The sequence below is a fragment of the Aplidium turbinatum genome, chromosome 4 (assembly GCF_918807975.1).
Source record: "Aplidium turbinatum chromosome 4, kaAplTurb1.1, whole genome shotgun sequence".
In the NCBI taxonomy this organism is placed as follows: Eukaryota; Metazoa; Chordata; class Ascidiacea; order Aplousobranchia; family Polyclinidae; genus Aplidium; species Aplidium turbinatum.
In genome coordinates this window covers 36,987,588-37,013,181 of record NC_137475.1, presented here as the reverse complement: position 1 = coordinate 37,013,181, position 25,594 = coordinate 36,987,588, and the positions used below count along the sequence as shown (strand labels likewise).

The 25,594-nt window shown below is 37.7% G+C and overlaps 1 protein-coding gene and 1 long non-coding RNA gene across 3 annotated transcripts; both read right to left on the bottom strand.

The window, feature by feature from the left end:
- Positions 1-254: 254 nt before the first annotated feature.
- LOC145769421 (fatty acyl-CoA reductase 1-like) lies at positions 255-24,014 on the bottom strand. Of its 2 annotated transcripts, none has more exons than XM_082581064.1 (14): positions 23,813-24,014; positions 16,826-16,911; positions 16,080-16,271; positions 15,637-15,812; positions 13,861-13,955; positions 9,215-9,353; positions 7,810-7,933; positions 3,806-4,040; positions 2,910-3,020; positions 2,629-2,707; positions 2,283-2,375; positions 1,815-1,944; positions 1,277-1,404; positions 255-1,105 (listed from the first exon to the last, which is right to left on the bottom strand). In XM_082581064.1, exons 2-14 carry the CDS (start codon positions 16,886-16,888, stop codon positions 970-972), a joined length of 1,701 nt encoding a protein of 566 aa, XP_082437190.1. In that variant the 5' UTR covers positions 16,889-16,911; positions 23,813-24,014; the 3' UTR covers positions 255-969. The 2 variants fall into 2 exon arrangements, with proteins under 2 accessions (XP_082437190.1, XP_082437188.1); XM_082581062.1 differs by having other exon boundaries at positions 2,286-2,375.
- On the bottom strand, positions 18,147-19,929 carry LOC145769657 (uncharacterized). Its single transcript, XR_014289033.1, has 4 exons — positions 19,657-19,929; positions 19,331-19,392; positions 19,019-19,186; positions 18,147-18,573 (listed from the first exon to the last, which is right to left on the bottom strand). It is a non-coding gene; the product is annotated as an uncharacterized LOC145769657 (long non-coding RNA).
- Positions 24,015-25,594: the final 1,580 nt, after the last annotated feature.

The window sequence follows — 25,594 nt, the reverse complement described above, 5'->3', positions numbered from 1 at the left end:
ATCTCACATACGCCATGCACATTGCACTGCATTACTTTCAACCTGCAAGATGACATTCTACAGCAAACGTCATCTGATGGTTCTCTGAACTTTTTTCATCCAGCTCGAATCCTTGCAGTCACCGCATTGCCAGTGTTGTCATATACTATTGCTCATCCAGCTGCCTGTGCTCAGTAATACTAAACAAAGGCCGAGGATAATTCTTACAAATTGAATACAATTCTCTCAAAATTAAAAAAAAAACATTTTAAAAATACATTTTCAATCAAATTTTATTGGTACAGGTTGAGAAAACAAAATCAAAGTAGCAACGTATACAAGTTTCACAGTGACATGGAAAGGTTTTTTTGGGCTTGCAGTACAATAATAAACAAAACACACACGGATTAAACAGCACAAGTCTGTATTGCTTTAAAAAGTACGCAGGCATATTTTTCAAATGTAGCATATTGTATAAGCACTCTCACAGTATTTACATCAGAGCATCCGCAAAGGTAGACTACACAACTCAACAATTGCAACGCACAAGTTTGACAAATACACTCTATGATAAGTAGTGTAAATACAGTACATACTGTACATTCCATTTTCTACTTGACATGCAAACACAAAGTTAAGACACACAAGCAGTGACGTAGCTAGAAAGAAAATGTTAGGGGGGCAGAAACAACTGTTTGGAAGAGTCCAAATACTTTAATCTTTGAAATTAAAAAGATTGTTTAAAAATGTAGTTACTAAATCCGGCAAAAATTAACGTTTTTCAAAATGTAATACAATGTCAACGAAACGTATTAATTTCGGGGGGGGGGGGGAGGGGGCTAAAATTGAATTTTGGGAAGGAGGCGATTGCTCCTCCAGGTCCCTCCGTAGCTACGTCCCTGGACACATGTCATAACTCTGAATAACAACGTATATAATTTTGATAGCTTCAACAGTCGAAGAAAGTTTTGGTCGCCGCAAAAACATGTTTTATATGAAAGAATCGGAGAGGCTGAAAAAGGAGGTAATGAATTGATCAGTGCACCCCACTAAACCACTCGACAATATCAAGCAGGCCAATCCAGCTATGCCCAGCGAGTTGACAAGGATGTTTTGAACCTCCAACCTAGAAATCATGCATAATCTGTTAAGTTATGGTTCGTAAAAGCTTAAGAAAATTATTGATTTGTAAGTCAGATGTAATCATCAACACACCATCGAAACTCTTTGCTCATCTTTATAAATTTGATCTTACTGGTTTTGATAGATAACGCACACATTAGATTCGATCAATCACCTGCGTATGATTCTTCTTGCTTGTGGGTATTCATTCATGTCTTGCTTAGCGAGGTACTTTCTGGTTCCAATAATGTAATGCTTTATATGTTCCTCCCATGAAAATGATTGAGGATCGAAATTGAATATCTAAAAAATACGACGATATATCCTACTATGATAACTGAAAAATAATCATAGTGTCAAATTTCAAACCAGGTTTGAAAACGAAACTGTATCACAGAGTGCAATGCAACGCGTTGACTTTGTTTGGAAAGGTATGTGCTAAGGCATTGCAAGATCACCTACCAGCAAACCAGACTTTTTACATTTGTGTAAACTAGTACCAGTGGATTGAATAATTCACAAACAACATTCTAATTAAACAGTTGGAAACTTCATTCTGTCAATCCCGGTCTACGTCAGCGGTCCAAAGCCTTTACAAGTATTCGAAGCTGCCGAGATTAAGCTCATGAAGAAGCTTTTTCAGTCAGAGGATAAAGATTCCCCCAATCAATCAACGATATTTTTGTTAGTTGCAGTATATAACAAATCGTTACCAATCGGTCATGAGCAGAAAGTGCATGCTTTAGCTTGATTGTATTTTGGTCTTCCCATTTCCACTCGTTTGTGAAAAAAAATTCCATGTCGTCCATTCCAGCAATAAGTCTTTCGTTGATGTTTGTCATTCTAAAAAAATTCAGTCAATACTTGATTGGTATTCATGCACATTGCTTTTGTTTGGTACATTGCTTGGTACTTATGAGAAATTCTATTAAAAGATAAATGCAAAAAGTATTGTGGATGCCGATTGGAAAAATAAAGCAGCAAAACTTGAAGAACCTGCTGCCATTATTTTACACCATTTTTATCTACAAAGAACAAAACGTAGTTTTATATCATTTTAACGTTGCTAGATATTAAAACGCTGTTAAAAAGAAGCTTTGGCTATTCAATCAAAAAACTTTTTAATCTTGCGGCAATGACACAACAATTTTCAAAATGTGTTACAAGGTGTACAATGACACAACCTCGGTTTTTGCTTTGTCAAATAGAGAATCGCATCGTCAAGATAAGCTGGAATCGTTTGTTGAAGAAAAGTTGTCATCCGATGTAGAAATCTACACAGAACGATGCAACAGATTATAGGACATGTCACTGAAAAATTATGTGTTTAATAACAAGCTATAGGTCATGCACACATTAGGCTACATAAGTTAACGATAGATGAAAACTAACAAAGAATATGAACCTTGCAGTAAAATACGTAAATTTGGGTTATGCTGGTAACCGAACCAAGATACAATTGAAACTAAACACAAACAAAACGCAATGCCTGTGATATGCCAACAACAGGGTCGGCCATAAACTCACTTATTAGAAGTAACAGAAACCTTTGGTAGTCGGTGAGGATCCAACGGAAAGTCTTGATACCACTGCTTGCCAAATTTGACTAGAAAACAATCTTTCTTTTAGCGGTAAGTTATTTAAAAATAGGTTTGAGAAAAAGTGCTTTTCGTACAATTAGGCGTGTATTGAGAGTAGTGTGAATAAGAATTTAGGAAAAGTTTTCAAGAAACTGGCCTATTGCTTCGAGAGACAAAAACTTTTTTTTTTTTCTTTTCCAAAAACTTACACCATAACTATTCGCCCACCGTAATTATAGACGTATAAAGGATTGAGGGATCCAGTAGTGAAGTGATAGATGGGAACGTTTCGGCGAATGTTTACGAGTGTTGCAGCCGGCTCAGCGCCATTGGAAAAATCTGCGAGCCGTATGAGAAAACACAGGTAAACAACTTTAGGATTTTGGTTTTGAGGAAGGGACTTGAAATTTACCTCACAGGGTCTTCTGTGTGGTTGGGACTGCAGAGCTACCGGAAATTGCAAACATACTTTTAAAAATTTCAAAATAACGTAGCCAGTAAATTCACTAACGCTTTTTCGCGCAAAGTATCAAATGGAAAATTCCAGCCTCAAAATTTGTTACATAACTTGAAAATGGTTTTAGCGAAAATGCATCATCCTTAGCATCTTGTTGGAGCATGTGCCTGAAGAAAGCTATTAATATACTGCATCAGTGTTCCCGACCATTCTCAGCTTACGGCTCACTTTTCCTGACAGTTTTTTGGCGGCACATCAAGAGAATTTGCAGAAAAAAATATGATAGATGTGAAAAAAAATAACATTTTGACAACACAAAATGCTACAAAAATGTTCATTCAATTTCAAGTAATGGGAGACTGAAATTTGCTTTTTCGATATGCGACAACTAATTGGGGGCTTTACATTAAACATGCTAATGCGTGATGCATTATCTAGAATATTAATTTTTTTTAACGGTTTCGTGTCTTCGCATTTGTTAGCTGAGAAGCCGCTTCACATAGGTAAGCTTATCTGGCAGTGAACTGCAAAAGAAATTTGGCACCAAGTAAAATGCAAAGAATGACTCAGTTTAACAGTGGGAAATTAATTTAAGTGCAGAAAATTTGAAATGAGCTTCACTGCCCACTGGTTGGGAAGCGCTGCATTAAAAACCATATCACATAACCTTCTCCTTCAGTAAACGAAATGTTTGCCCTTTTCTCAAGCCCTTTCGAATCGGGATGTTGAGGATTAGAAAAATCACAAGCGGTCTTCATGGCGGTCGCAATAACGCCATTCACAACCAGGTCGATTGGTATAAGATCGGCAATAATGTTTTCGTCTGCATACGCTGATCTTAATATTCCTCTCCCATATGCGACAAAAAACGCTGTTGGTCCATATGCGTTAGAGCACCAACCCTACAATGATAAACAAATAATTAACGATAGATCAAAAAACAAATAATAATTACATCCACGCATGTGCCACGGAAAGATAAATATTGGGTGAATGCTTATTAGGGTGTTTCATTTTTTCCACACTTTTAAAATTAAAAACGTTCGGGTTTGCGTATGATGGGATTTTGGACACTGATTTGAAAAATGTAATTTTTATTCCATTATGACGTCATTTAGATGTGGCACCGCGTGGTCGAAACTCGTGTGGGGCTAAAAATAGGGGATTTCCCGTAACTCGGTAACGGAACATGGTAGAGAGACGAAATCGGTGTCAAAATGCGCAGAAGGGCCGCTTTCCTATACCTTCTTAAGAGACTTCGTTGCCGTTTCTTCCTCGCAAAGCGAATTATATCGAAAAAACGATATTTCGCATGCACAAGGTTAAAGCTTAAAGAACAAGCTTGGCACAAGCAAGCTTAAAGCAACAGCTACAAGTTCAATTTTTTTTCCGTCAGTAGAGCTGTTGCTGCAAATTTACCTTACATTACTGCTACAAAGCTAAGAAAAGGAAAATTAATGAAAGTTGAGAGTGAGACCCATTTGGCTAACTTGGAAAGTTCCGACAAAGACGAAACTGATCCAACTTTTTTGCTAAAATCAATCACAGGTGGGAGCCAGTACGCAAAACTCAAGACTCTGAAAGTGAGTAGTGAAAGTTGCATACTCGCAGACAGCCGAACGACAAGCATCCGTCAGCAATCCGATCAACTCTTGTGCTGTGGAGGTGCTGAAATTGCTGCTTCACCATCGACGATATTCCGTCAACGTGAAAAAGTTCGCATGATGGCAGTGCAGAAAGTTAAAGTGCAGAATGTTTTCCTTGGCCAGTTTATTGATGAGAAGCGGAGCAAGGCGGAAGCATTGATCGCAGTCAAATCTTTTTCCTCTGGTACATCTGTCACAGGAGAAATTTTGTACAATACCATCACACAAGATGCTTGCGACAGTATTTTGCCTAATCTTTATTCAGTGATGGCAGACACTACGGCGGTCAATACTGGTAAAAAGTCGGGCGTTAACATACGTTTAGAATGCAGTAAAATCTTCAGAAGGTCAATTAAAGAATGCACAAACACATCGAATGGTTTGCTGAACAGAAGGAAGTTACCAAAAGACAAAACGACGATTTTAGGAGCAATTAAATGTGCATGCAGATGTTGGCTTGTTCTTCATTTATGAATGTACCACACAATTTGAAGCATCTTTTGATTTATAAACAAGAAACCATATGCAACTCCAGATGGATAACGACTGCCAATGGCTATTTTCGCTTGTTTGTTTTTCAATTTGACAAGCTTTCTACAGCAGATAAGTCAAAACTGATCAAGTTAGTGTCCTACATCGTGTCTGTTTACGTTCCTTCATTTATAATGATTCATTTAATACCAAAGGCATGTGATGGACCATTCATTACTTTGTTTCAGCGAGATTTGCTTCTAGCATACCGGGAGATCGAAGAAGTGATTAAGGTAGTTTACAGATATTTTATGAAGCATGGTTCTCAGTGGCTGTCTTCAGAAAACGTGACTTTGATTTTTTTTTCGGAGTCTCCACCGTTTCCCCTTGAAATTGTGAAAATTCTTACTTCGCTCCCACCAACTGTTGGTATTCGAAATCTGTTGAAGAGCCGAGCAGCGAGATTGAGGAACTTTTTTCACAGTTCAAAGTCAATTTGCAACATGCGTCATGTGCGCCCATGTGCCTCCATCTTTCTGGAGGTCGATTGATAACAATAATCGTTCCACTGAGCGACGAATCGGAAAGCTCAAAAATGTTATAGGAGAGCGAATTAGTGATGAAAGCAACTGCCGGGCCGATTTGCGACTTCGTGCATTTTTGTACAACGTGGAATGATAGTGCTTATTATAGTAGCGTTGTTTGCTGTTAAAGAATTATTTTGTTATTAGAACGATCAGTTAATATTGGCAATAGCATGAGAAAAATGAGAACGTCGAGAAATGTGAGCCGGTTTTGCAAAACCTCGTTCAGATATACTGCAAGATTAACTGTAGACATCATTAGCAAGTTAAACGGTATTGATTGCGTACCAGTATCAATTTATTTCTGCAAAATCTCAACTTTGCATTACGTATACAATTGCTAAGTTTGCAACAGAACAGTTATCTCGAGACCATTAAAGAAATATTACAAAAAAGCACTTATTTAGGAGAAAAACAAATACCGTGCATCATAAGTTGTACAAAAACGTTTTTTCGATATAATTCGTTTTGTGGAGAAGATACGGCAATGAAGTCTCTTAAGAAGGTATAAGAAAACGGCCCTTGTTTCGTCTTCGTCGGAACTTTCCAAGTTAGCCAAATGGGTCTCACTCTCAACTTTCTTTATTTTTCCTTTTCTTAGCTTTGTAGCAGTAATGCAAGGTAAATTTGCAGCAACAGCTCTACTGACGGAAAAAACTGAACTTATAGCAACACCTTGTGCATGCGAAATATCGTTTTTTTTTTATAATTCGCTTTGCGAGGAAGATACGGCAATGAAGTCTCTTAAGAAGGTATAGGAAAGCGGCCCTTCTGCGCATTTTGACACCAATTTCGTCTCTCTACCATGTTCCGTTACCGAGTTACGGGAAATCCCCTATTTTTAGCCCCACACGAGTTTCGACCACGCGGTGCCACATCTAAATGACGTCATAATGGAATAAAAATTACATTTTTCAAATCAGTGTCCAAAATCCCATCATACGCAAACCCGAACGTTTTTAATTTCAAAAGTGTGGAAAAAATGAAACACCCTAATGCTTATTGCTAAGCCTTGTGCTGATAGCTACAAAGAAACTCATGTTTTTACTGCTTTTATCATTTATCAACCACTTGTGCCTGTTGCAGGCTACACGCTTGAATACGATGCAAGAACTGTAGAAACGTTACTTCAAAACGAAAACAAAAATTTAAGCCATGCAAGCACTTGTTATAAAAAAGTTTCGGATGAGTGAAAGAGTTTTCTCAAGCGTGTTAGAATAGACTGTGCAAATTACTGCAGGCTATATTTTTAGCTGTATACTATTGAATTCTTTTGTAGTCATGTGGTTGTCTTTTTCTAATGTAATTTTGTTTTCCGTCCGTCTGTTTGTTTTCCACACTATTGCTTTTAACCGTTGCGTATTTCTTGTTGCCTACAATCAATTAGCTATAGTTACCTTCAAGAAGTTGAAATTTATTGCATTTTATAAATATTTTCAGATTCCTGATGAGGGCTCAGGTTAAGCCGAAAACGTTCGATTGTTAAAACTTTTTGTAAATATGTAAAATATATTGTTGTAATGCTCAACCCTGTGGTATTGTTGTGTCTTGCCTGTCTTTGGTACAAGAAATCAAACTCTCTCCAGAAACTATATTATTGAATAGCAGATCAGGATAGCACTCTTTTTGGATAAACTAATACGTAGCATCATCAAACTTAAGCAATTAGCCTTTAAAATTGACATGCAAGCTAAATCTGTAAAATTACGAGCAAAACTATCAAAATTTTGAAATCATACGATTTTAGAAGAAAAAAAAGTGACAAAAGCCTAAAAGAATTGAGACAGCTTTTTAATCAGAGAAAAATTACTGTGAAACACTGACAACTCTTCAAACTGCAAAAAAAAAATCAATTAGCATATTATGGCAAAAAAAGTACGAAACTAAATATTTTTAAAACTAGCCTATATGATATCAAATTTTTTAAGATTATATTAGGCCTACTATAGTTTAAAATGCAGTCAACGTACGGGTGAGGGTTCTTGCCAAGCCGGTACGATCATGCTTGGTCTGACTATGCAAACTGGTAAATCTTCACTTTCTCGAGCGATAACATCTTCTCCGAGTGCTTTTGTAAACGTGTAGGTATTTGGTCTAAAACAAGTTTACACTAAAATGATTAATTTGAAAGATACATGAAAAACAACAGTTTGATCAATTCCAGTAGGTTTTCTATCGTAAGCCAATTGGCTGTAGTCCACAACCTAGAAAACTTTATTTATTTACTGTTTTTAAAAAAAAGTATGTGCTGCTTGTAGTGATGGATAGTGACGGCTCCAGTTCAGGCTCCGGCCACTTTTTTCAACTCCGGCTCTGGGCCGGAGATGCTAGTGGCTCCGGCCCGGAGTTGTGTATGCCAACTGTGTGTGGCTGTGGTCAATTTCATGACCTTGGATAAATGTAATTTTTATGTATTGTAGTAATGCAAGAATACTCAATTACACATGTTGACAGTAACATTGGTCTAAAATATGTAAGATTGAACATGGCTTCAAGAAAGTCAATCAAAATCGTTGATATCTTAAAAACAATACTACATCAGGTGGATAGAAAACGTAGCTACATTAGAAATCTTCCCAAAAGTTTACTCCTAAATGAACCTTTTTAAAGGACTGTAAGCATTGCCATAAAGCACCTTCTTTAAGAGTGCCTGGTTATTGCTTCACTGCTTGATGGTGTACCAACAACCAGGGCCGTTGAGAGGATAATTTGGGTCATTACCAATGAGACACTTAGGCCTCAAATTCCGGTACTTTCATCAGGTGGATAGAAAACATCGCCAAATTTGAAATCCATCCAATTGTTTGCTTCTAAATGAACCCTTTTAAAAGACCGTAAGCATTGCCATGAAGCAATTCTTTAAGAGTACCTGGTTATCGCTTCACTGCTTGATAAGAGTGGCGTAGGCTACCAACAACCAGGGCCGTTGAGAGGATAATTTGAGAGCTATATCAATGAGACTCTCATGCCCCAATTCAAACACTGCTAAGAAAAACGCACCATATTCAACAAATGCGAGGTGGCTTCTTCAAGTCCTCGGGGCCCATAAAAAGAATACAGCCCTGGGTCTAAAAGTACCTTTTAGACCTCCCTGTTAACCTATTGCCAACAATCGCATGGTTATAACGTTGATTATGAGGTACATAATAACAAAGGCCAAAGGCTCCGGCCAAAAATTTGCCTCCGGTGCATCACTAGCTGCTTGTGTGGTCGCAGGATGCGACTGATGTTTCCAATTACATGTAGCTTAGTTGTAGTGGATATTGAAAAAAGTGCTGTCAGGCATTTCTAGGTACGTTCTTAATTTCTCTGAGTGCCATAGCGCAGATAAAACATTGTAACCATTACATCGACGTAATAAATTTTGCGTCGTACCTTGTTCCCAGCAAACTCGGGGTTATTTTCTTGACATCTTCGTCGCTCAGGCACTTGAGAGTACTTCCAAGGTCTTTGTAATCAACATCACAAATGTAAAGTTCTTCGTCGATTTGCGATCGATTGCATTGGGAGTAAGCTGAATGAGTGTATAAGCTTAACCGTGATTGAAGGTTCCGTGGTTCTCAACTAGATATGCTATTAGTTACACCTTGCTGCATTTTTCTTTTATTGTTAAGATCATGCAGTATTATTTGTTTAAGATTGATCGAAAACCTGTGTCATTTTAAAGGACATTTTCATGATGTAACCTCGTTGTCGTTGGCTTGTAATCATTAAGTGGCCAGACTAGATTGTAAGCAAGTTTTTCTGCAATACTGAAAAGTATGCGTAGTTACACACCTATTTTAAACTGGCCAATATAAAGCATTTTGTATGAATGACTTGGCTGAAACTAAAAGAGGTTAGGTAAGAATGAAGATTTGATTAACAACTGACGGTTTTTGGAATTTGCAAATAGACGAGTCAATATACGGAAAAAAGGCACCTAACCCCAAAAAATTGATACAAAAGGTTTTTCAACGGATTCTATTACCAATGGGCATACTAAATAACATACTAAAAGTTTACCAAAATCGGACCCCCAGAAAGGGGTCATTTTCAAGGAAATGTACGGCATATTTCTAAATAATTTTGCGTATTGGGTAGATGGTGGTATTCAAGTTTTTATTGTTCTTGTGTTTGTGACATCATAATCACATGAATGCGTGCATAGTCGCATCACAATGCAAGCAAAGTTATCGTTGTTAAAGTCGAAAAGATTTATTCCACCAGCACTTATAAAAGAAGTACCGGTACTAGGGACTCTGAGGGTCTGTTCAATAGCAAGACTGATTGCCTTTTCTGCGGAAATAATGTTCATGATGGAAGTGAAGACTATAGTTACGTGAAAACTGATATCTTCGCAAAGGCAATATTGGATTGCAGTGAAAACCGCCATGACGAGTGGTCTTTGAAATTCAAAGGTAGAATTGAATACTATTGTGGTGATCTACATGCTGCAGACTGCGTATATCACAAAGTATGTAGCAACCATTTCAGGTGTAACCGTGATGTCCCCTTGCAGTTTCAGACTGATCGCGATTCAAAGCGTAGGAAAGCTGGAAGGCCAAAGAATGAGGATCAAGAGCAAGCCTTCACAAAGATGTGTGCGTACCTAGCCATGAATGATGAAGAACGACTGACTGTTTCTGATCTAAGGTGTAAAATGAAAGAGTATTTATCTGAGGACGGTTCCCTCCCTTATGGCAATCAATACCTAAAAAGTCACCTAAAGAAACGGTATGGAAACTCCATAATTATTGCAGAAGGAAAAGGTTTAGAGGACAATGACGCTGAGAGAGAAAACGGGAAGCATCCTCAGGTCATACTTCGCAAGCACAAACCAAGAAGGTGATGAAGAGTCACAGAAGAGAGCATTACTTGAAGCAGCTGCCAGGCTCATAAAGAGTGACGTCAAGACAAATGTGCCATCTGTTAACGACCAGTACCCGACTACAGAGACACTTAAAATCCAGGCGGCTCTTGATTATATTCCAAAATCACTCTACGTTGTGTTCAATGCCTTGTTTGTAGGTAAAGGCACACAGCGAAAAGTTGCTATTATTGGTCATGCAATCATAGCAGGCAGTCCGACCACGAGCTGTTATTGCCCCTTTGCAAATTGGCCTTCAGTGCAACTGCACCATCTAAATCGATCGCGGTTTCTTTTGGATAGCTTGTGTCAGATGGGGTTCTGCTCTTCGTATGGCGAAATGCAGAGGTTTGAAATGAATGGCGCAAATTGTTCTGCACCAAACATGCTTGGTAAGGATATTGATGTGTTGGACAACAACTTGCTATTCGCAGCAGACAATGTAGATCATAACATTCTCACAATTGATGGGAAAGCAACGTTTCACGGGATGGGCATGATAGCCGCCTTGACACCAGGACAGGAAACAGGCCAGATTATCCCAAGGCACGAAACGTTAAAACTGAACATTGTAGAGACGTCCAAGGTTGCGATAATTGCGCATCGTTTTGCAAAACATATTCGACAAGACATCACATTCAGAGAACTTCCGATTCTCACTGCATGTGCCAACATGGTTGATCTGCTTTGGGAGTTGTCATTCAACTTCAAGCAGGCCACGCCAGGCTGGCAGGGGATGATGCACACTATTTATCAGGGAAAGGAACACCCAGGCCAGTCTTTAGTAAGGTATCTGCCAATGATAGACATGTACTCCGGGGACAAGACAGTATAAGGGCCTTTATTTCAGGTCAGACAAGTCCAAAGCTGATGGCAGTACCAAAGTATACAACATCAACCGTTTGAAAAAAATCTTTGGACATGACATGTGTTCTGAGTTGATATTTATCCATGCCATGACTGGTTGTGACACTATGTCTCGGATATTCGGTGTTTGCAAGAAGACTGCTTTTCGGAAACTTGTGCATGGAGATCCTGTTCTTCGGTCTTGTGCTAAAGCATTCACTGCCCCAAACCAGACCACAGAGATAATCGATGACCTTGGGTGCCAAGTTTCAATAAGTAATGGCTGTCTTCTTTGATGGCCAGAGCACAGATTCCCTTGCGACAATGCGATACAACACCTTCAGCAAGAAAGTTGTCTCTGCTTCATCATTTGTAACGCCCGAGAGTCTGCCACCCACTGAATCTGCTACCCAATTTCACTGTCGTCGAGTTTACTACCAGATAATGGTCTGGATGGGAAAAGCAGAGAGTATGGATGTCATGAATTGGGGGTGGAACCTGCAAAAGAATCGGCTCATCCCACTTATGTCAAAAATGAAGGCTGCTACAGACAGTCTCTTGAAGGTCATTCATTGCAACTGCTCCACTGCCTGTAAGACACTCCGCTGCTCCTGTAGAGGATACGGACTACCATGTACCGCTGCATGTGGACCATGCCAACTGCAAGAATGTGACAATCCACATAACAAGTTTCTTCTAGACGAGTCGGAAGATGATGAATAGAGACAGCCGTAGGCAAGAAGACAACAAACCGGTAGATCACCCTGGTTTACGATTTACCTTTGTAGCCTACTGCTGTAATTCCGATGATTTTCTGAATGTGTCTGTGTCCAGACTTTAATGGTACGCCATTCTTTAGAACAGATTAATCCCCTGTATTCATCTGCTGTAGGAGGCCAAGTATGAGCCTCCTGTTGGTTGCAGTTTTTCTTAGATGCCTGTATTGATAGTACCTGTTATGCCGCATGTAATATGCTGTTATGATAATTCCATCTTATTAGGGGAGATTGGGGATACTACGGACGGATTTTCGAGTGTTTTGTTTTCGAAAAAACGTTTTACTTTAAAGTTTACCGGAAACCGTTTTGCACTAATACATATGGAATTTATTCAGATGAAAAGTGAGGAGTTGTCTCTGAAAATTTTACCACTATTCGGCTTATCAAGCTGCCAAAAGTATAGAAACTGGAATGTTGGAAAACCACTTTTCTCAAGCTTGTGTTACATAATGGAAGTCAAGATGATTTTGTTTGCGGTTTATCTCAAGCCTCAAGTGAATTTGCTAATATCGTGCTCTGCTCTGTCTGATGTTGGCCTATCGCTGCGTCCGAAATGTCCCCGGGCTCCTCCAGGTCGTATAATCGTATATTATATACAAATTATACGTATCTCAGTAGATAATCAGTCTATCGTAATTTAACCTACTTAATTCGATTGATTGATCCCGAACACCTAGGGATAGACACCTAAACCGCCTTTCTAGCTTGAATAGCAATTGAGATATAGGCAATATAACATCTCGGCGGCCATCTTGGACGCCATCTTGAAAATGACCCCTTTCTGGAGGTCCGATTTTGGTAGACTTTTAGTATGTTATTTAGTAGGCCCATAGGTAACAGAATCCGTTGAAAGACCTTTTGTATCAATTTTTTTGGGGTTCAACCTTATATTGACTCGTCTACAAAGCAGGTTTGACTGTTTTCACCATTTTTAAGCAAATTTAATGCATATTTCTGTCTAAACACTGTCTATTATCATATTGGTTCCTTTGTGTAGCGGCAGGATGAATTTCAAACTCTCGATGGCTGAATCAGCAGTTTGGTGACCCTGGTTTAAACTAGGCTAAGTGGGCAGAAAAATAAGACGCCAAACTTTGCATCTCAAGTAGGTTTATATGTCAACTATCGTGTCAGTCACCGTACAACGTTCTCGGTGAAAATTAAAACGAGATCCATTCGAGCACAGGTCAGGCACTTTCGACAGCTTGTCACGTGTTTTTTATCGCTAGTTTATTTGTTTGAGCAACAAGCGAAGTCCCATTGGCCAAATACGGCCAGGTTAATCTAGCCCTCGTACTGCGCAACCAATGACATGAATACTTGAATAGCCTTTAACTATTTATCTGAAAACACACTAGAAGGGAAATGTTTTTTTTTTCACTTTAGAATTACAGTGCAAGTAACTTGTACATACAATTACAAGTACAATATTATAATAATTGTGTGTATGTGAAAAAATCGCTGAGAAGGTTTGTTTAACAAATTGTTTCATTTGCTAGCTTTAAAAGCATGATACTTTGTCCACAATAAATGTTTTCTTAACTTACCTGAAGAAATGTGCACAAAACTTTGCAATTGGGTCATTCTTTTGCAAAGATGCAAAAGTTCACGCACACACTGAACATTCACTGCATAAGATTTCCTGTAAGAATATAAATACAAGCATAACGGTGACCTGCATCATAGGCAAAAGAATTCAGTTTCATGCCAATGAACATACAGTAAGTATGTAATTTAAAACATGACATCAAAGACATTGCTGTATTGTTTGAGCTGGACAAACATTCTCGATACAACTCCCATATCAGAAACTAAAAGTGGCCTTCGGAGAAAGCCTGCAATGCCGGCAATTCCTAGAAATTTAACATTTATTTATTCAAAGAAAAACGTGGTTCATTTTCCAAGGCCAAATCGACCAGGGCAAGCAAACAAAATGGCAGCCGTGCAAATACATTGCACTATTTTACTAGAAATTTTTCGAACGATTATTATTATTATGAGCTAGCCTTTGCTTAAATAAGTGCAATGCAAAACTCACATAATTTTGATAAACACTTTTACACTAATTCCTTGTGCAATACTCTTATTAAAATCAACATGTCAAAAACAACTCCAAAAGTATTGTCTACTAACTTGAAGGAATTTGGCAGTTTAAAAAAAATTAGTTTTGACAAAAACAAAAATTTCATAGGCAATTTCATTTTAGACGAAATCAAGACAGCGAATTTTGTGTCGAAATGAAACGAAATAATTTTTTTTACTAAAAATGCGTGAGCGGAAAATATGACAACCCGCTTTTCTCTTGAAATGTAGCCTAAAGAAACCAAGACAAAGAAATTTAGGCCGAAGCGAAACAAAACAATTTCGAAATATTTTTTGCATCGAACAGCCCTAGTAGAAACTTACAGACTATGCTACAAAAGTGATAAATAAAATTAATTCAGAAATTACGCGTTTTGTAGTCGTTCCTCATTCAAACGCTGCACAGGCATCATTTAGAAATTCAAAATGAATTTGTTTTGATCAAATCAATTTACTATAATTAAAATTCAATTACATGAAAATAAAGAAATTCGCAAGCCGCGATGAGCTCTCCCTACAAAAATGCGTGTGTAAAAGTCAATTCGACGAAGCCATAATTTCACAGCGACTTATTTACATCAAATCAAAATTACATCGGCTTTCAGCCATTATTATAGGTTAGCACGTTGGCAATGCCTGAGTATATACTGTAGGTCGTTATGCCACAAACATATCTGGATCTTCTCAAGCAGTACAGACCTGTAGCGCACCCAGCATGGGGCTAAGGGGGCTCAAGCCCCCAAACCCGCAATCAATCATAATTGATGGTTAGGTCTGCCTCGTAGTCAAATATTTAAATAAATCAAATATTTTTCCAAGGGAGCTTGAACGCTCCGCTGGACCCCTGGCACAGGTATCTACAACCGGTGGATTGTGGGCCATGAGTGCCTTTAAATATTAATCAAAGGAATGGGCATTGGCCTATTGTCCCTGTCATTATTGTGGCAAATCACTCGGCCGACAAATAGCCTTCCCCCCCTATTTTTTTTCCTGGGTGCGCTACTGGTACAGACATCCAAAAACGCCAGGCTTTTTCATGCGGTGAAAGCAGCAAAAAATTCCCTTGATAAACTACAACACAACAGCTTTTCATCAACTAAATTAAAACTAAGATTTCCAATGTTTTTCACAAATTGTTCAACCTCAAACAACCCAATGTTGCTCATGTTCATCTCTGATTAGTTGTATTTTAACAATCACAAAGAGACCTGTTGCATATTTACAATAAGAGCTATTGTTACCTCAACTGTTCATTGAAGCGTAACGCTGCAGCGGAGTGAATAAAGACATTGACTTCTTGCTGAAGTAAAACCTTGTCTTCGCAACTTAATCCCAGTCCGTCTTGCGCTAGATCACATGGAATGCAAAAAAGCTTCTTTGCAAAATGTGGAGATATATCTCGAAGCAAGTCAAACACCTAAAAAAAATAAAAAAAAAATATCAAATTTAGGTTCGTTTGAAGAAACAGTGGCGTTTTCGTATTGTTACCATCAGCAATTGTGTAAGCCTGTAAGGTAAACATCGAAATTCTTGGTCTAGCAAGAGCTTTTAGCACTAAGTCTTTCTTCATTTTTTTAAAAGACGATATTCTTTATTGAGCTTTAATGGCATCAATGAAAAGAATGCATAACCAATTGAAAATTAAAACTTTATCACTTAGCTTACAACAACCAAACTCACTAACCGGTAGTGCAGTGAAGTTGCTAAGTCTTTCTTGTGGGTCAACATCTTTTTTCTTGCGAATAAAAATGTATACCTTTTCAATTTGAGGGCAACATCGTAGCAATTTTTCAATAACACCTTGACCCAAAGAGCCTGTACCGCCGGTGATTGCAACAGTTTTATCTCTAAAAAAATCAGCCAATCGCGGATAAGCCTGCACAAAAAATGTTGCAATAAGAGTTTTTCACGTTCGAAGCATGGGACTTACTGTATTAGGTTTAAACTTTAAAGTTGCAATTGCAAAAAAGCAGTGCTCCCATTTCAGGAAAAAAAAACAGATTGATAAAAAAGGTAAGAATGCTTGATATATTTAAAAGTCAGAAAAGATTTATTGGTATATTTAAAAGATGAAAAATATAACTCAAACTACAAAAGTCTAAACTCATGATTTAGCAAATACATTCAAGATAAAACTTCCAATAAACTTTATGGGTTTTGCTAATAATCATAAAACACAAGCTATTCCGCTATTGTATTGTGCATGTTGGCCAATGTAAACTCGTACAAAGTCTGTTGTGAAAATGTCGGTCAGTATTCTAATAATGCGTCCGCTCTAACAAATACTACACAATGAAGCCACCAATAAACACTTTTTGATGGTGTTCAACTACCAGACCAAAATATATATTTTTTTGTTACAGTTTTGTTGTTGATAACTGGCAAACTTTCGAAACGTGCCGTTAGTATAAGCTATAATGAAATATTCACCACATTGTCCCCTTCCTGTTTATCTACAAACGTCTCAGAAACCATTTCCATAGATTTCTCCATTCTTGTATTTCTTTTGTTTTGTACTGAAAAGAAAAGACAAAAAAACATTTTTTTTTATAGATCATCATCATTATTTCAGTGGAAAGACAACGTCTCCAAACAGCGAAGATGGTGTTTTTTTACAGGGCAGTGGAGTCGGGCGAAAAATATACGACTCCGACTCCTCGGTTTATGAAGAGTCGACCCCAGCTTCAGTGTTGCCAGATTTTAAAGGGTTCCCAGATTTTTCTGGAATTTTGTCTTTTTTCATTTTTTTAGACATTAATTTCATTAAATTTGTAATCAAAACTGCAACGGCGATTTTCACAAAACTGACAATTACCAACACTTCTATTTTTGGTCAAGGTTTGGAGCGCAATACAGAGAATAAAAAACAATATTTTCAAAAAGTGTATTGCAAACAAAAATTTTATTGTTCATCATTTTTTTATGAAACAGGAGTCGGCCGCTTTTTTTTAACGACTCCGACACACCAAAATCCCACAGACTCCGATTCCACAGCCCTGTTTTTTAGTCTCCTACATCTTAGCAAATGGCAGTTGAGAAAGCAACACTTCAGCAAGTGGCTGATATATTGGTAAATGATGAACCTTAGCCAGTAAAAACTGAGCAAGCCGATGCTTGACATGTAACAAGTCAGCAAACCTAGTTTAGCAAGCGATGACCAAGCAAGTCCGATGCTAGATGAAAATTTCATTTGCTGACTTGGGCAGTAGCTGAAATGTAATTGTTGAGCTGTCGCATGCCAAGAGGTCCGATTACCGTCTTTTTTTTACTTTTAAGTTTTGTTCGTCGGATTGACATAGTGTTGCCAAGTGGAGAATTGTATGTTCGCAATTTTGGAAAATTTAAGTTTGTTAGGACAAAAAATGGGATGGAAAAAATTTCGAAATTCCAAAAAGAAGGAGAGGTAAGTAAGGCTTACAGTTACACTATACACTGTTAAAAAATTTTACTGTCCTTTGGACAGGCAGCAAAATAACTTCCTAAGTAGTAATTTTATTTACTGTAATGGAAGTATTTTTACTTCCGTTGACAGTCATATTTTTAATGTTTCTGATCAGTAAAAATACTGCTCTGGATAGTCATTTTTTAAATATTTCTGATCAGTAAAATTACTGCTCTGGATAGTCATTTTTTAAATGTTTCTGATCAGTAAAATTACTGGTCTGGATAGTCATTTTTTAAATGTTTCTGATCAGTAGAATTACTGCTCCGGATAGTCACTTTTTAAATGTTTCTGATCAGTAAAATTACTGCTCTGGACAGGCAGCAAAATAACTTCCCGAATAGTTTTTGTGACAAACGGCATTATGAGAGTAAAATGACTTTCTCTACAAGTAAATATTACACACGTGCATTTGCAGATATAAATTTATTGTGTACAGCAGACCTCACTGGCGACAATGTTTCACAATATATCTCTCAAGATGTTACAAGTATAGCTATTTGTTTGATGTTTCACGAACACGTGAATTCGCTTTTTTAACTGCAGAGTTCAGCCGAGGCTATATTTCGGCGAAGCATGAAGCAGCAGCGACTGAACAGTGAATTTCTTGACTTGCTTCAATCTTCATAACAAACATCCCTGCCGAAGCATGACCTCGTTGCACAGTCGGAGTACTTTAGGGTGCACATCTCACTTTTTCTTGTCATGACGGATGACCCCAATGCGAGCAAAGTATCTGAGGAAACAACACAAGTTATATCAGTGGATCTTTTCAAATTTGACCGTGATATTTAGCAATGTTTGTAACTACACCACAATACCATCGTGTAGTGAAACCTTCAAATTGATCAGAATGCGTTGTCACTTCCACAAACCTTAGAATAATCGTCATCCTCTGGAGTTGTGGCTTGGAACTTGCGTACATAACTAGTATTAACAGTTTAACACCTCTAATAATCAGTCTGGATGGCCGAGTGGTCTAAGACGCAATCCCTCCGGTAATGGGTGCAGTTCTTACTAGCTGCAGTAGAGAGACACTGTCAAGAACTTCGTGGATTTGAATCCCACTCCAGCCAGACCAGCTTGTCACTGGTATGAATGACTTTGTGAAGGAGGGAGTTCCATTATTGTTATTCCTTAGCTCATACATAAACAATTAAACACATTACAGGTTTACATACCTCTGTATAAACTCCAGACTTGCAGCTGCACTATCTGGATATGACATTGCAAAGACGTAATATGAGCAGAAGAAGTAAGCCAGCGCTACAAAAAAAAGGACTTGGTTTCCATTGCAAGGTTGCCTTCGATGAATACGAGAAACTTCACTGCACTGGCAAGAGTGGGCCCTGCAGATGCAATGAGGCACAAATGAAACTACGAAGACTGAAATTAGTGCATATTTACATTTACCAACTTCATATTTAGGTGAGCAATTCAAAAGTTCACTTGTACATCAGTCAAAATTGTACAAACGCTCATTCACAACTTACCAAAACACACAATTATTGGATGCTGGTACACGAGTTTCTTCAAACTGGGAGATAGCTGAATCCTACAAATTGAATTTAACATTTTTAAGATATTGAAAATAATACAAACATTGTCAAACACTCATATAGCCGCACTCTTATCGCTAAGAAGGCAATGAAATAGAATTTATTAGCAGTAGTAGCATGGTGTTCATATCACACAAGTTATATATAAGCTATACATAAATTTGCAAAGTATGTGTCAGATGTTCTTCCGGTAATGGGAAGGTTGGGTATTAAAAAATCTGTGCTTGCAAGTAAATAATATCATAATAGATGTACGTTACCTCAAAGCATTGATAAATCGCTGAGCAATCTTCTTTAAAATATGTTGTAATCAGTTCCACTAATCCCACTGAGATGGCAAGTTGTCTCCCAGCCGCCAGTTGTCTCCCGGCACATCATAAATGCACAAGGATAATATCCAAGTATCAAGTTATTCAATGAAATGAAATACAACACATGCTCAGGAAAGCATGAAAAAACCTAAATTGGTTTAAAACATGTATTATGAGACGTTGTCACGAATAATACCGGTAATAAGTACTGGTCCTCTTCCTGTAGCCTAATGGGGATTTTTCCTTCTTGATCTTTGGCCAGGGCTGAGGGTCTATCGTTTACCACCCTGGACCTTCTGCTCAAATTATTCATGCTGGTCACACACGAAAGATCAGCCTACCACAAGTTTTATCACCACAGCTGGATAAACCACTCAATTATTTAGTTCTCACTTTTTAACAGTCCTGGGCATTGACTAGGCCTATAAACTGCAACTGACGGCAGATGTTTCACTCTGAGGTAAAATGGAGTTGCATCTCTAATGTCGTTACTCCCTGGCTACTCATGGGCAAGGCGTAGCACCAGATATGGCAGATATACTCTCTAGCTAGGGTCACAGCTTGTTTTTTTAAAACTGTGTAGGCTACTTAATATTTTCTCATTTTGAAGACAGTTGCAGCCGCCATGCCTAGTAATCTTTTGGCAGTGGCTATTTGACCGGCGCCGGTCTTTGAATCTGAAACACTATTTGACCGGTCATGACATCACTATACAGGCACCTTTTTCTTTTTCTCTTACAAAGCAAAAGACGAAAAGCGCGTATATAAGTTCTAAATTCGACAATTTTATTCAACTTGATCCGTGGCGCGTGCGATACTTCGCCGACTCCTATTCTAGAGGGAATGAGTTCGATACTACCCGGAAGCATTCTTTTTTTTTTTAACTAAATTTTGACCCAAAGTGCATTTTGTAGTCAATTTTTAATTTGAGTTGCATTACATTTACATACCATTACCATTTTTTTAAAAGAAGCATTGTATATAACTAACTTGTTGAGAGCAAAAGTGTAATGCTTCGTTCGGCACACACGGTCACATCAATCAATCATTTTATTTTTGTCATTAACGCGTCCGGGACGAAAAAGATACTAACTACAAAAATCGATATAGACCTACCAGCACATTAATGAACGGGAAAAGGTGGTAAAACCTTGAAAGGTTTAAAACGTGCCTGAATGAAAAATTATGTAGTAGGCTATATATCAGTAGTTAGCACGGCCACAAACGGAAAATTACCCAGAGAAATTCTCAAATTCCAGCAAATTAAAAAAACTCTAACTTTATTACTCACATTTGAAAAGACATAAGAAATTGGGCTGTAGGCAACTGAAATTAAAAATTGACTACAAAAATGCACTTTGCGTCAAAATTTAGTTAAAGAAAAAAGAACGCTTCCAGGTAGTATCAAACTCATTCCCTCTAGAATAGAAGCCGGCGAAGTTATCGCACGCACCACGTATCGAGTTGAATAAACTTGTCGAATTTAGAACTTATACACGCGCTTCTCGTCTTTTGCTTTGAAAGAGAAAAAGGTGCCTGTATAGTGATGTCATGACCGGTCAAATAGTGTTTCAGATTCAAAGACCGGCGCCGGTCAAATAGCCACTGCCTAATCTTTTTATAGTACGATTCCAACACTGGATCTTCCAATCCAGAGTCCGAATGCTAGAAGCTACTACAACAGAGCTCGACTACTTCAACATTGTGTGTTCAGTAGGCTACAATACTGGTATACTGGGAAGATGTGTTAGGTAGTTCTTCACATTGACTCAGGGGTGCAGTGGTTAGAAAATTGTAGGGAGGGGGCAGAGCCTCACTGCATTGACTGACAGACCGACCTGCCTGATCTAAGTCATTTTTGTTCAGTGCATATTGCTTAACTATGTAATTTCGTAGCAGTTTAATGCAGTTAACTTACTAAAAGCATCGAAATAAATTAATTTCAATGGTACGCTATTGTTCTCATTTGTCCATGGTAAACATTATAAAAAAAATCAGCAAAGATACCATTTGTAGGATTAAACTTGTTACCTGTTCAGTGATACAGGTTTAACGATGCTACTTTTGCTATTGACACGCTTCCTCTGTCTATCTGAAACTTATGACTGCAACAAAACCAGCTGTAACTAAGTTACTGCACTATTCCTGCAACCATGCTTGATGCTTGCATCCTTGCACATGCTCAGTTGTCAGACTCAGTGTTGCCAGATGCTTAGCACCAAAAAGTAAATAAAATTTCACCAGAGTGCATACAACTTCACCAGATATGTAAAACACCCTAAATAAAACAATTTTGCCTAAAAATACAAATACTTTTTAAGACATAAGACACTGCCGTCACGCATGCGCAAACCTCTTGCAAAACGTTTTCTATACGAGCGGGGATTTTTCGCTTAAAAGTTTAAAAAAACTTTCTTGAAAAAAAAGATTGGGGGAAAATTTCACTAGATTTCACCAAAAAGTTTTCTGGTCCCAAAGTCAAAAAATTTGGCATCAAAGGCCTCTAAAATTGAATTTCACCAGAATTTTTTTAAATTTGTTATCCTATTTCCCCATCTGGCAACGCTAATCAGACTCTGCAAATTCTGAGCGGGAAGGCGGGAAATTGAGCGCGGACCAGGATAACATTCGCCAGCCCATTGGCTGACGACTGATAAGTGATAATAATTCTCGGGTTTTAGTCAGAGAGTCGAACCGTTTGACTATAAAACTCGGGTTCGGTTCGACTCTCTAGTACTTTCAGTGCATTTTTAAGGAACCAATATTACAAACAATTAAAACATTTTTGTTGGAAGCCCGTGAGTTCGGATCTCTAGCAAACTTTTCTTCCAGTCATGATTGTTTCAATTAACCCACGAACTCTATATTGCTGGCCAAGGTAGCCTATATCAGATATCAAAACAGAAAGGCATGACATAACGTAGCATCCCACTGTTTCGAGAATGTGCTGGTGTGACCGTAAATATGTTGACCGGAAAAAAGGTTGACGTTTCGTAGAAGTGCTAAATATATTGCTGCACAGGAGTATAGTAGCCTAATCGGACTAAAATAACGGTGTTAATAAAATGTTACTGCCCATGTACCCTACCGTACCTATAGTACAATTACTGCCAATGCAAGTTAAAAAAAAAACTATAAAAAGTCAGTAAAATTTTACTATTTTTGTCAGTAAAATTGCAAAACACTTTCACAGACCAGTAAATTCACTTCCAAAAAAGAAGTGAAATCATCTACTACGAAAAGAAGTAAAATCTAAAACTGCTCAATCAGTGATTCTACTACATTTGGAGTAAAAAAACGTCTTTGTCTAGTAAATATACCACAAAATGGCCAGTAATTTCAAATACTGTAACAAGATAGTAATATTCTACTGCTCTTTTGACAGTAAAATTACGAAAATTTTTAACAGTGTAGACACTTGCTTCACAGAACTGACATGTACTAAGACCTTTTTTAATTCATTTTTAGGGACCACCTTTGTCCCAAGTGAGAAAAGCTGTGGTGAGAGGAGGATTTTTGGTGAAAACCTTTTCATTTCTGTAGATCACCATGAAGCCAGCAAAATTGCCCTGCTGGGCAATCTACAGTGAAAAAAATAGCCAGTGAAGTGAAACTGCAATTGGAAATATTATGAAGCAGGTGTGGAAAAAGTTAAATTGGCCGGGTTTGGCAAAACTACGATAGCCTATTTTGTCACTAACATAGTTTTCGAAAGCTGTTGTATCAAAATATTCTTAGAGATGATGTCGTAATATCAGTAAACATGTAAGATAAGACCAAATGTCGGCAACCGTTTCTCCTCTGTGCACAGTTGCACATAGTTTTATTTCTACAGGCTAGTGTGATTCGTTTACAAACCAATAATGTGAAGCAATAAGCTTTATTCCATGTAACGTTGATATAGCTTTGATTAAAACGTTTAAGAAAATAAATATATTCTTTCTATGCGGCCCAGTGTCAAATTCCTCGTGGACAGGTAGCCTACTTGTCCTCAGCGCACAGCAGTTGCCGATCCTCAAGACAGGCTCTGTGTGAAGATTAACCTACTGTAGGCTAATAAAACCATGCAAGATTTAAAAAAGGTTTTTAATTAAAAATTCCATACCTTTATTTTAGCTGACAATAAATTTCTGTCTTCTTCAATTTTTCGTCATATCTCCGTACTTTGTTTTATAATCAAAGAGGTTGAATTAAAGAAAGATGCATTATAAAACTTTTAGAAACTACCATATTTTTCTGTTTACCAACAAATGAGGTTTTGCAGCTCCCTGGAACTAATCATAGGCTACCCTAGACTTGATAGCTTGTTTTGGACATTTAAATATTTAAGTAAAAGGCAACAGGAATTTCATTCGCCAATAATTGTATGACAATAGTTGCATTGTTTTACGCAACAAATTGACGTTCAAACGACAAAAACTGTTTACAAAGGTTTTCGGGTATGTTCAAAGTGCGAAACATCAATAAAACATTTTTTTAGACGTATCTAAGTCAATTGAAACTAACAGTTTATTTACCCTAATAAGCACGTCAGTTGAAAGATTCTTTTTTAATTTGTATATAGCCTATTAGCCTAACTGTATGACGACAACTCCATGGTTAGCTTAAAGTTAGACACGAAGACTGCCTTTTCAGGCAACCCAACTTAAATTTTTTATCTGCTAGGCCTATAGCCTACGCATCGGCCTGGATGCAAAAAAAATTAAAGATTTCCGAAACCATCTGATAACTTCCACAAAACCAAAGTGGTAGACGTGATAGTTTATTAAATACAAAGATTTAGTCTATTAATTAAAGGAGCTAATGTCGCAAAGACGTAGCCACAGAGGGAGGATTGGGGAAGCAATTACCCCCAAAATTGTATTTTGCCCTAAAAATGGGTTTAAATTAATACTACTGCAACGCTTCAATGACATTGTATCACATATTGAATAATCTTCCATTAAAGTTTGACTGCATTCAGTAGCTATGTTTTTAAACATACTTTTTATTTCAACTATTAAAATGTTTGTCCCCTCAGCAGTTACTTTTGCCACCCTATTTTTTTTAGCTACGCCATCGATCAAGTTCTAATCAGAAAAACTCAAACAGATGAAAAATATTAAAAAATGCTTAATTTTTTATGCCAATCAAAGCGCTTGATCGGTTTGATTAAAACCACTTTTGATTTGACATCGCATCACGAACAACTCTGAAAAACACAAAAGACCTTTATAGCAGAACTACATAGGTTAGATGAGACAAATTCGTCTATGGTTAAAAAAAAAAGAAATCACCTCTCTACCAAAACTGTACTATATAAGCCTAGGTTATCAAGAAACCGATCTTACACATGAAAGAGGAAATTAACTTTATTTAAATTTTCGTCTGAAATTGCACCTTTGTCATTCTTATGAAAAACTTTTGCAAACAACTCTTGTTTCCCCGGTTTTCGCGTTTTTTTTTAACTTGCAATTCACCCGAAAGCTCAGTTGGTTAGCGCGTGACTTCGTGGACGAAGAAGCTTCAAGATCAAGCGGCGCTGGTTCGACTCTCGGGGTGTGCGCTTGAGCAACACATTATAGCCTAAGGACTGCTCTCCATTCAAAAACCACTACAAGTATGCGAAACTACCACGATAACCTATCAAGGCTTTGTCAGTCCGAGGTTAAAGATTCAAAACCAACCAACCTCAAATCACCAGGTCTTGGGTTATAATCAGAGAACGGTGGCATATTCATGTTGATGTAGGCTACATTTACAAGCAGTCACTGATGGTTTGACGTACTAGCGATTGTCTGCAAGTGGCCCCATGTCTCACTAGGTAAATAATAATAATGTTATGGTTTTTTGACAAAAAAATGAAACTGACAAAATGAAAGAAAAAAATCTGTTTTTTGTGTTATTA

Excerpts from the sequence above, each read along its gene's own strand:
- LOC145769421 (XM_082581064.1), bottom strand. The coding sequence starts at position 16,888 with ATGGAGAAATCTATGGAAATGGTTTCTGAGACGTTTGTAGATAAACAG. Across the intron at positions 2,708-2,909 it reads TTTATACGTCTATAATTACG|TCAAATTTGGCAAGCAGTGG; the intron begins GTGGGCGAATAG and ends ATTGTTTTCTAG. Across the intron at positions 2,376-2,628 it reads GTTTCTGTTACTTCTAATAA|ATTTCTACATCGGATGACAA; the intron begins GTGAGTTTATGG and ends CGTTCTGTGTAG.